This window comes from Anopheles nili, chromosome 2, assembly GCF_943737925.1.
Source record: "Anopheles nili chromosome 2, idAnoNiliSN_F5_01, whole genome shotgun sequence".
Taxonomy (NCBI): domain Eukaryota; kingdom Metazoa; phylum Arthropoda; class Insecta; order Diptera; family Culicidae; genus Anopheles; species Anopheles nili.
In genome coordinates, this window is record NC_071291.1 from 13121263 (window position 1) to 13133243 (window position 11981).

Consider the following 11981-nt stretch of genomic DNA (forward strand, 5'->3'; position numbering starts at 1 on the left):
TTCCATGCGGCTGCTCTCGTCGTCGGCAATCACTTGATAGCCTGTTTTGCATACAAACAGCCGCAAGAGAGCATGATTGCAGGCGTCATATAATTTGATGATCGTTTACATCGCACGTCAGCGCGCACTCTCTCGCTGCTTCGGCAGCATAAGTCACGCACATCCCGCGCAGCCCAGCGTAATATGATTAGAGCGTATCGGGTGTGTTTGCATCGGGCGAGGTACTAGTGCGAACGAGGCAAGTGAGCAAACATGCCTGGCTTCGGAATGGAGGAGCTGATTAAAGCCGTCTGGCAAATTGGCCCGCAACGGTCGGGAAAGGATTGGCTTGCATTTGGCAAACCATGCAATCAGCTTGATCAAGATGCTGAAACAGTGCCAGTGCACCATCAAACGTTTGCAGAAACGTGTACATTACATCGTGCAAGGTTCCATCGTTCCCGTTCTTGAGACACTCGGAGATAAAGCCATCCAGAAGTGGTGCACAACCTCGACCGACTTTTCATCGAGTCGCTTCGGTGGGCCAGGCATCATGCAGAGGGCCTTTTTTGAAACGGTTGATACTCATCTGTCTCCGTCAATGGCACGTCCGTATTTATAACTCACCTGTGAATGAAAATAGAAAAGAAGCGAAATTAAATGAGGAATTAAAGCCGAAATCTCGTGCCCATTTCGAGCGGTATCGAGCGGAGATGATAAAGGAGAAACCGGGGCACTCTTATTGCTCCTTAAGGTGGGCTGGCGCATCGCGGGAAATGGAGCTAAAGAAGTAAATCAAACTAGTGCTTCAGTCTGTTTCTCGTGGAAATTGCGGCATTGAGTGGGTGGCAGCGGTTGGAGAAAATCTGGCAGCAGTAATTAATCGTGCCACGATGATATTGTTGATGATGCTGGAGCTGGCTTTGCGCCAACGCCCCCCCGTGAAAGGAGGCACGCAATTTGAAGCCGTACTAATTTTGCCACTTGAGAAAATGCACTCGTTGCGGGAGAGTGGAGGAGGCAAAAAAAAATGACCAAAATGGAGTAACTGGGTATCGTTTGAATAGTTATGTCTGTCTGAGAAGTAGGTGGCCCAAAGCGGCACGGGGCAGGCGAGTAAATGTGAATTTGGGTGGTAGCGAATCGTAGAATGGGTCTGCGTTGCGCTTGGGAAAACGCTCCATCCGATGGAAAACTAGCTCATTTAACGCGGTAATAATATGCATCGGAAAAGGAGGTCAAAGAAATGTGCAAAACAACACTGTTAACCCAATCGCAAGCGTTCGATGGCAAGCGCAACTAGCGGAGGTTTAGGTTCATTGCACATGAAATCGCTAGATTTAGTTTTGATTGTTCAACAAATATAAAATGAAAGCGCTCCACAGTAGGGCACAGTAAAACTCAAGGATATTGCAATTTAAAGCTTGCTATAAATTACTTATCCACTATCCTTTAAAGGAATATAAATTATCGTTATCTATTTCTATGATTTTTAAGCTTTTAAAGATGTGTATTCAACCGAGTCAGCCCGGGATAAGGCTCACGACGACTGTTGGGAGGAAATGCCTTTCAGTCCAACAACAATTATACAAATCTCAATACGGCCTGGCCGTCTCTAATAATATAAAAATAATAATAAGATACGTATTCCTTCAAATGTATGCTCAGATATTGTGAAGTTCTTCAAGAAAAATAATTAAATCACTAAGGCTCATTCTACCCTATCTTTTCGGCTGGAAATAAATTCGCAAATCATTTCCACGTTCATCGGAATTATTCGTGATAGCCTACCCTTTTCGGTAAAGCAAAAGACAAATGTGAGTTGCGGCATTTTACATAATACGCATGAAATGGTGAGTTTTCCGGTGTAGAAATATTTTCATCTTAAACTATAAGGCACCTTGAAGGCCTGAAATTTCTTCATTAAACCACATTCCGTCCCTTCTTGGTTGAATTATTACTAAAAGGCGACACACAGAAGTGAAGAAATCTACCGTTTGTCGCATCGTGGTCTACCGTCGTATTTCAAAAGCCGCAAATTTCCGTTTCCGCCCTAGGAGGAGGTTTTGTAGGTTTCCGGTAGCATCACAACGGTAACAAATGCCAGAACATTCCTTTCCGACGCAGGGACAAAACGAGACGACGTAAGGCATCATTTTCGAGAACCACCAAAGGTTGTCTAAAACTGCAAACGATGCCGGAGAGTGAAAAATGCGGCACCACGTGGTGGGTGGCCTTCAGGTTGGTGAAAGGGTCTGTTCGTGTTTTAATTAGTGCTGATCTAGCACTCGGATGCGTTCTGTTCTTCATCACCGTGCCACCCACGTGACTGACATGGGGGATGGAGAAGAATAACCCGCGGTACGATCCCACCACACGTTCGCGCTTTTTCGACACGATAGGTTAGGCTTTGGTAACTGAGGTTGAAACTTTCAATTAGTACGCAACATTCTAGTGGAAGCTTGCTCCGGGGGTTTTTTCTGCCATATATCCTTTCCGTGCAGGAAATTTGTGAAACCACTTCATTCTGTTACTGGGAATACGTTCACGATTGCGTTACTCTCTACATTGGTGGCAGTGATAATAACCATCCTTTGCTTTACGTGGAGCTTTTTCACATGGAAAATTTTTTCAATGATAAAGTTCAGCAACAGACAAACAGATTTCGCTCAGAGTGACGTCAGTAGTCATACATCAGTCAAATAAAATGCACAAGCAGGCTTTCCTGACACAGGAGCACAGCCTCACAGGTGTTAACGTGGTGGTTATAACGCCAATAATTTCCAACAAAAATAGTTTGTAGCAATTCCACCCCAACCATAACGCCACTATATTCCACTAGCCTGTATAATGTACATTTGTCAGAATCCGACCAATGATTCTAGATTTTAACCGCACGTGGTGAAAACTGTAGCACAACTTCTCGACATGCAGTGGAAATATTTACAGAAAATGGAAAACAAAACTCAGCATAAAACAATATTGGCTAGCAATAAAGAGCAACTTTAAATCCTTCATTTAGATAATTTGCAAAATTAGCTTTCCCAAAGTGCGCTTTCATTTTCTCTCCTAGAAACTCAAAGCTCATACTAGGGCATGTCCCATCCCGCTTCTGAAGTTGTTCGTGTAACCTGTAACGGTGTGCCAGGGCTGCTAATGAACCCTATGCCGTTCGTGTTACGGGCATTGAGAGGTCACTGGAAAGTGGGTTAGATTGGAGCAGTGTTTTATGAAAGTACGCTTCATTGGCCTCTTCCCCGGCGAGATTTTAGGTTATAGTTTTATCGGAAAACACAATACACTTTGTCGCTGGTTTTAATTGCTTCAGGCTTTTAATTGCTCCCTTTCTGGTGCGGGGTTAAAGGAAAATTCTCACATATTCATGCCCGCTGGTTGTCCCGCAAACTAAGTGACACGGCCTGCGGTCGGCCGCTCCAGATGTAGCAATCTGATATTTGTTCTCACAGGAAACATGACACAGCAACGCACTGTGTGCAATCATGCGGCACCGGCGGTCACAAACCGCCGCGGTGGGATACAATTTTCTCCGTTTTCACCTGTTCCTGGGAAGGGCTCGCCGACACGGGGTTTCGTTTATCAAATTCTTCAAACACAATTAACGGTTGCTACCGGGGTGGGTTAATTTTACTGTGAATATTGCGCTACCCCGCTTGCTGTAGATAATGTAAATAGTCTCATACGGTGGTACTATATGCCATCATCGCGGAAAACTCGAATGGCTGGGATTTGCAAAGTCGGTTGCTTCGAAACAAGCGTACGTCGACTGTGATACACGCTTTAATTTAATTAATTCGACTTTCCAACCCGGTTGCTGCAAGCGTGTGTGGCAGGTGTTCAATTCCGAGCCCGAAATGATGAACGGTGGAAATTAGTAACGAAATAGCTGCCTTCCGGGGGGCAGGACACACCATGGCGACCGAGTGCGAAAATATCGTTCGCTGCCATCTATCAAAACGGGCGCGCACCGTCAATAGGTAAGAGCCCTCCATGAGCATGCACCGGAACGCGCGTTCTACGATGCTTGTGGCAATCCGGAAGTAAATCTGACGGACGTACTCGTCCCGACCAACTGCCATTGTATCGTACGCAGCCTCAGCGATCGAGCGATGGCCGTTTTGACCCACGGACAGGTGGACCTTTGTGTGGTGTCCACTAGCGCCCTTTCTGCACAAACCGAAACGCGACAGAGAATATTGCAAACCTATTGCGAAGTACCTTGGATAATTGCAGTTGCAGGTGAATTGCGATGGGCTGGAACGCTCCATAAAATGGCATTGTTCAATAGGCTGGCTGTGGTTGGAAGGATGCGCCATGTAGCCACAATACAATCATCGTTAACTGCAGGCAAATTTAATTGCGAACCGTTAAATGCACACGCAATGCGCATTGGCACGGTGATTTTATACATCAAATATGGACGCGTCAGCTCTGCCGTGCAGCTTTGTGGTGAGCATTTGGTTCCAAAGTTTTCGGTGAATTGAAAATCAATCACAAGAGTTTCTAGGAGGACTAAATTTAACCACCAGTTTGGGAAAGCCATTACGATGTAGCGTTTCATCAGCGGGAAACGAAATGCGCATGATATGCTTCAAATTTTGACAAATGCATATCCACCGACACGCCTAATTGTTGAAACAAAGAAAGACGAACGCTCGGGAACAGGACGGACGCGCTTACAGGCAGAACACTTCATGCCCAGCGCAAGCGTTTGCCTCCGATCTACCATTTATCGTAGGGTTACGCACAGAAATGGCTGCAGTTAGCAGCAGCAGCAGCAGCAGCAGCCGCCTGTGGCTATATTTGAATTCTACTTGTGCAAGGAAGGAAGGAAGGAAGGAAAAACCCTGCCAGCTCGGAGCTTCCTTCCGTGGAAACGTTCTCATGCTTGGCCACAACCACGATAGACGTAATATGCCATGGTAGCGGTCACACAGCGGCACTCCGCACCAAACGTCCGCATGTGGGACGATGAAAATTGAATGCAGCTTACGGAAAAACGGATCGACCGGGAGCGAACGAAGAAAGGGGAAAGCAAAAAAAAAAAACCAAACATACACACGATGCCAGCCCAGGAGCGCAGGGAAACAAAAAGTGCCATTTTCCGGAGCGCTTTCCTCGTGGGCGCTTTTGTGAAGAGGCTCAAGAATGAAAGGCCGAAGGTCGTCGCTCTGTGTGGGTGTGTGTTTGTGTTCAATGCGCAGCAATGTTAATGTGCTGTGTTCAAAAACGAGCCGCTGTTGGATCGGAGTGTGTGAAGAGCTTTTTCATCCATTTTCCTGCAAGCTTTGCGTGCTTCAGACCTGGGCTTTTTTTTCCCTCCATTCGTCACGAAAGAACGAACAAAACCCGCTGCATGGTAGTTTTAAATTAGAAGGAGGAAAAATAAAATCCCGCAATCCGGAACAGAACACGGACGCGGCTTCCATCACGAGAAGAAGGCACGCGCGACCGCTCGGAGAAGGGAAAAACAAACGTGAGCTTACATTATTTCCTCGTGCGCCAGCGTTCTTCGCGCAGTCCCATTCCCATGCCGAGTGAAAGGCATTTCGATGCGAAAATCTCTAGCACCGGGAAAGATGGATGGAACGCGTCAGAGTGGTGGCGGCATGCGTTTTTTTTGTGAGGTGGGGGTGGTTGGCACTTCATTATGCTCCTCCGCACCACCAGTGCCGAATCAGTTCCAACCCTTTTGACAGACGGGTTGAATGGCGTACCGCGGTCCGATCTCTCTCTCTCTCTCTCTTTCTTTCGCTCTCTTTCTTGAGCAATTTTCTTACCCGATCGTGGATCGAAATAATGGCGCATGCCGCCATGTTGGGAATGAGATTTCCACCGTGAGAATGTCATTCCGATGCAGCTTTTGATCATTTGTGCCGCAACAGCGTCGCGATCTTTCGACCGCACGCCTCCAATTGGCAACGGTTCGGTTCGGGTAAACTTTGCGCCGTTGGTCCATGTCAGGTTTGGGTTTGTTTTTTTTTTTGCTCGCTTCCTGCGATCACCCCGTGGGATCGAAACCAGCGAACAAAGAGGGCCATGGAAGGAAAAGCTCTTCCTTGCGCGAAGGTGCCAACCCGACATCATCTCGTGCGCGTCAACCCTGTAAGCATTCGCTTCAGTTCCAAACCCACCCCGGTGGTCGTTTGGATGCAGCGCTCTTCCAGAACCGACAGCTTCCGACAGTGCAATGCAAAATGCCTCCGCACACAGGAAGAGTGGATGGATAGTGAGAAAAAAAAACCGGCACATCGGAGCGTCATGGCCCCGGTACACCGTGGAGGAGATGTTTGATCTACGGTGTCAGATGACGCTGGTGACAATGCTGAAAACGGCATCAATTAAACGTAGCTCTAAAGCGAACCGTGACACAGATGGTGAAACTGTCACGGAAATTCCCTCCCCCACAAGTTGGGGCACTTTTTCACTGGAATGGAAACTTCGAAACTGTTACGATTCGGTGAGTCGCTGGTATGGTGTGCGAATAACGCTGGCTGGATGATATTTTTGGATATTTTCCACAATCGTGCGTATTCGCAGACATAACAACTGTGCGTTTGTATGCGTTTTTGACGAGAAATATCCCCCACATTCAGTTCATTCAGAAGAAAAAAGTTATGCTCCTTCCAGCGTCCAATAGATGCTGCATTTGTGAATTTCGTTAGTGGTTTCGTTAGTCGGCGCACAAACATCCCCTTAGCATAACGCAACGCAACAAGTCTGTCCCAAGTGCATTCGCTAAACCGAGCTGGAACATGGTGTAACAGCAAACTCCTGCATCATTTTGAATCCCACGAACAAACGCCCCTCCAAAATACGGAAGCCGAATGCTGCAAGCCGTTTATTTGCGTTCTGCTGCCTCGGCGTTCGGAATCGAATCGAGAAAACCACTCCGTGCGGGTGACTTCATTTGCACTAGCCCATCTCGTTGCGATTTGGCCGTGGTATTTTGGGTGCTGTGAGTAGCAGAAACGTGATTTTGCAGCGAACGCAATTGCAACCAGTCAAGGCCACAAAAATAGAACCGACAGACCGACTTCTAAATTTTGCTAAGGGACGCGCGAGAGCGAAAAGTCGTACGCCACGCTACACACCCCAACGGTTGGGTGTATTTTTAACACTGGAAAAATTTTCTCGTGCAATCTCGCATGTGAAGCTGAAGGCCACCATTGCTGGGGGTGTTCCAAGGTGCTGCGATGATCGTTTGCGAACGTTGGATCAAGATCGCGTAAATATTTTGATCCCTGTGCTATTCTGGTAGAGTTTGATATCGGGGAGCAGTAATTTGCATTTTCTTTGCACATTCTCAGCATGCAACATGCACCTTCATCATGAACGACAAAAAGCGGCAGCTGGAAAGGATTAAACAATGTAAAGAGATAATCTCTCGTTGCATTTCATGAACCACATTATGGAGAGCTTTCCAGCGAATGTGGTCATTCTTTCTTACATTACAATAATCATTATCATCCCTCCATCAGGCCGTGAGACGGTGTCCCGGTGGTCGTTCCGAATCGATTTGCAGTTTAGCAAACGCGATCGGATCGATGATGGTATTCAATTAGCGGGAATTATTCCCATTTTCGCTCTCATTATCGTGCACATTAAAACCGGGCTGCCAGCCGCCATTTATGAGGTTCGCATTAGTCGAGTAACTGGTGCGACAAAAAAAAAGGCAAGTTTTCTGGACGAAGCACCGGGTGCGCGTGCTCTCCCAATCGATATGCTACCAATGGACCAATGGTCGCCGTGTCGGTGACATAAGCTAGCTGCCGTGCACATGGCCGGCGAAGCGGTAAGGAAGCATAAACCGCAACTGCGCACCGGAAAGCAGGGCTTCTGGCATTAAAACCTAATGAGAAAAAAATGAGCCCACTACGGAAAACCGTCGGCAGCGTGCGTCCGGCTACCGGCTGCCGTGCGTCGTTTCGGAGCCTTCGTGGTTGGCTATAAAAACGGCTAAAGGGATTTCCGAGAGACCCCGGAGTCATACCCCCGGGGTCTGACCTTCAGCTGTTGTGTCGTAACTGAATACGCGTCTCTAGTGCTGCGTTAGCGCACACCACAGCAGCTACCGGTCCTCGAGGAGTTTCGCGTATTGATTTTGTTCTTCACGTGTAGCTTCGAGCTTTCATTCTTTTTCACCTAGTCGTCCGGTGCATCTGGTTTATGTCCATTATGCTGGCTGTTTTTAAGGCGACCGGCAGTCGTTTCACTCTGGGTGACAGGTGCGCCAGCATTACGTACTTCCTGCACAAGTGTCTGCTCGAATCGACTCACGACCGGTCATAGATCAAATGTCATCGCCTTTTCATCCGTGACAGTGTGATGAGTGCCGCGTTCGGTGCTACTCTGTCCTCGGAACTTAAATAGACCAATGCAACCGAATGCACTCGAGCCCGGAGTTTGTAAGCTCCATGGAAAACAGACTTCCCTATTCCATTTTTCACCCGCATACACACGACGTGTGGTCCGATTTTGTTACGCCGATATTGATTCTCCGGTACACGCGATGGCTCACGGTAGCAAATGGAGCAATGGAAATAAGCGCAATTAGTAATTAATGCATTGCATCGTCGAATGATTGAAACGAAAAAACCTGTGAAGGAATAGCATAAAACATTCAAACGACTTGGCCATTCTTTTGAGGAATTTCTCAAATTAATTCTAATTGCTGCCCCCGAGCTGCCCATTCAAGTGACCTAGTGCAGCTGATGTGTGCATTCGCGCGTTTCATGATTCAATGGCATTTCGAATCGAATGCCGAAAGCACACGTCAGGTCGTCGTATCCTGATAGGAGAGGCCGATACGTGTCGATCAGCTAGCGCTTTGTTGATTAACATTATTTTCCATCCACCCGCGCTGGATTCGATAACGATGAATAGCCTCCTGACATGTCGAAAGGGGCGCCTCCTAGCTGTCTCGAAACAACGCGGTCAGTCAATCCACTGTCCATCGAGGAGCGAGGAAAACACACTAAAAATAGACCATCGCCAGGAAGGTTTTTGAGGACAGTCGCTATCCTACCCGCGCGGGTCCTTAACATCGACATTTCATCGATCGGACGTATTTTATCAAATCAATATATTTGTACAGCTTTTTTTGTCTCTCTCTCTCTCTCTCGAAGCTTCACCATGTTCATGTGTTCGCATGCTCGACCGACCTGTCATTCGTTACGTTATTTTCACAACGCGCTCGAGACAGGATTAGCTGCCCCCAAAAACGACGGTGAGGTGGTGTTTGAGCCAAACGGAAGTGTTTGCGCAAGCGGACAGAATGTGCTCGTCGCTTCCACGGGACGAAACGACGGCGTTGTTGGATACATTGATCGAGCGTTGGGTCACCACCGAGCACCTACATCGGATCTAGCTTTTTTCCCACCATTTTCCAAACCCTTCCACGACCTACACGGCGCTGTTGCTGCTCTGGATGGTATTTCGTGAATACTTTTTTAACACTTTCGTTCCAATTTTATGCCACACGTTCGTGTATCGTGTACGTCTTGCCATCCTTGGCCCTCCCACATCATGCGCCCGTTCGTTTGGCCCGTGCTAATGTTTTGGCAGACGGTCAAAAACGATGGATGGGCCGCTGTTTTTTTTTTCTTCTCTACTCTACTCATACATCTTGGTGGCCAAAGAATCCCACTACGGTGCACTACGTTCGTGCCCTACGGGTTTCCCGTCACCGGGGGTGAGTTGATGGGGGTGGTTCGACCTGATGGAATTTTCTATTTCTGTCATCCGCCATGGCCATCGTGGATGGAGGTGCGTTTCGTCGTGCCTTACAAACGACCATCGCGACGCGAAACGTCGTTTTCTCGACGCAATTTCTTTCGGCATTCGGATGTGGGGAGGAGTTATTTAGCGTTCTTTTTCTTGTTTTTGGGTTAGTGCGGTATTGTGCTGCTACTGCAGGCCCTCTGGCGTTCTCTAGCGAGTACACTTTGCGGTGGCCGGACATCCTTTCCACACACCAATACGCAACGACGAATAGACGCACGATGAAGGACGAGTGATTCGCTACCGCGAGGAAAGATGCAAACAGTAATAGAATCAAGTGCGCCGATAGGAGCGGATTATATGCTGCCTCGCATGTACGAGCCAGTTATCCCTAAATTTGTTGCTCTTTTTCGAACAGCTTCCTGTGTTTATGTGACCACCTCGAATTTGTTTGGATAATTGCAACATTTTGTTTATAGGGCGACGAAAAGAAAAAGATCGTTGTTTGTTGATCGCGCTACAGATTCAACATAGGAGGCACTGAACATCATCCACTATGACGACCTTCCAAGAAATGGACATTTCAATTGACAGTTGTAATTGTGTGTGTGTTTTTTTTGTTTGCTATCCAAAATGCAACTGAAAAACTTTAATTGAAGAGCCCAATTGGCGCGCTCCAAGTGCGTTGCGCAAATTTAATTCCACCAAATTGTTTCCACCGTAATCTCTCCGACGCCAACTGGCGCGTCTCTTCACGTGGAGAAACAGCGTTTGGCACATCCGATGGCAAGATGTGTTTCCTGTCGTCTAGACACAAAGAAGAACGGTTATTACCGTGCCAGGAATGGAACCGTTCCCTCATAAACCGCGGCGCACGCTGTGCTGCCTCTGATCGGAAACGTATCGTTGTTGGTGCGCGAGCGAAAAGCGAAGGTATAACAAATTGTTCAGTTAATTACCCGCCAACAACGCATCTGGTGCTGTTGCCGTTTGCAGATGGTTCAAGTTTCTTAGCGCTTTCGACGACGGTGATCGGTGTATGAACACAAAACCACCTCACACAACCGAGCCGCCGACTGTGGAAAGAAGCAACGGAAGCATTTGTTTATTTACTGCCAAAAACTTGCTTCGAAGCCGCAATAACCTAGCACTTGCAGCCGCGCATTGGCGGTCTATGGCCACCTGTGCGTTCGATATTCCAACCGTGGAAGACGAGTAAAGGATTAAAGGTTTAAAGGAGTCAAGGTTTTAAATGTCAAGATTAGGAAACAAGAGTGCCCCGTTCGTACGATTGTGACATGTTCTCCTTTGCCTCGTGGCCTCATTGGCTTGTAGTTGGTTTGTTTGATGTTCTTTTTTGCTCTCACTTACCTAAAAGCGAAATCCAGACGAGCAGGATCATTACGGCCACGGATGTGCTATTACTTTGGCCGAACCAAGCAGCCATTTTGCGGACGATTTCCTTTCCAAGAGTGTTGATGTAGCCTTCTGAAACACCGATACGGGTATACGACGTTTATCGATCGACCCACGATCGATCCACGAACCGAAGGAGAAGCTCCTTTTTTGGAGTCCTTTATTCAATTACGCACACTTTTCTTCTTCTCACTGCACGGCAACATACGTCACTAAAAATGTTGAATTAAATACTCATACTCTCAAAACCAACTGCACTGAAATTGGGTTTAAAGAAAAGCTATATAAACTAGGAAACTAAAGTGATCTCTAAAATCATGACATTTTTTTTATTTTACTGCCCCAGCGAAACAATAAAAAAAACCTTTCAAATTCGTCGATCGCGTCAACAACAGTCACCGGTAAAAATCGATCAACCATGCAACGATCAAATCATCCCCTGACTAACGAGAAAAGGCTCTGCCTTTTGGGAAGCTTTTTCCGGCTTCCCTCCCTTCCTTTTTCTGGTTATGTTTTACGCTGGCCTTTGTTCGTTGCGTAGCACATCTCACTTTCATCGTTTGAACCGCGTCTCGGCGTTGTTCGAGCACCCGTCGACCGTGACGTCATACAGGTGTGCAGGTATTCGTAAACATAGCCGCATGGGGTGCAGGTTTGCTTCGTTTTATCTCGCTACCTTTTTCAAGCCCACTCTCCGCGAGCCACACCAACACAATGAAACGATCAAGCAACCCTTAGTTTTGGTGGTGGCTTTCGCACCCCTGTGCGTAGTTTTTTTTTCTTGCTGTTTCACCCCCAAACGCTTAATCGCTAGCACAACTCTTGCACGGTTAAACCATCCAGCA

The 11981-nt window shown here is 47.3% G+C and overlaps 1 protein-coding gene across 1 annotated transcript in view; it reads right to left on the reverse strand.

The window, feature by feature from the left end:
• LOC128721524 (fasciclin-2) overlaps positions 1–11167 on the reverse strand; it is a 46598-nt gene extending 35431 nt beyond the window's left edge. Inside the window, exon 1 of the mRNA XM_053815286.1 lies at positions 11092–11167. Coding sequence (XP_053671261.1) covers positions 11092–11167 — 76 coding nt within the window. The remainder of the gene's footprint in view (positions 1–11091) is intronic.
• Between the last annotated feature and the right edge of the window lie 814 nt (positions 11168–11981).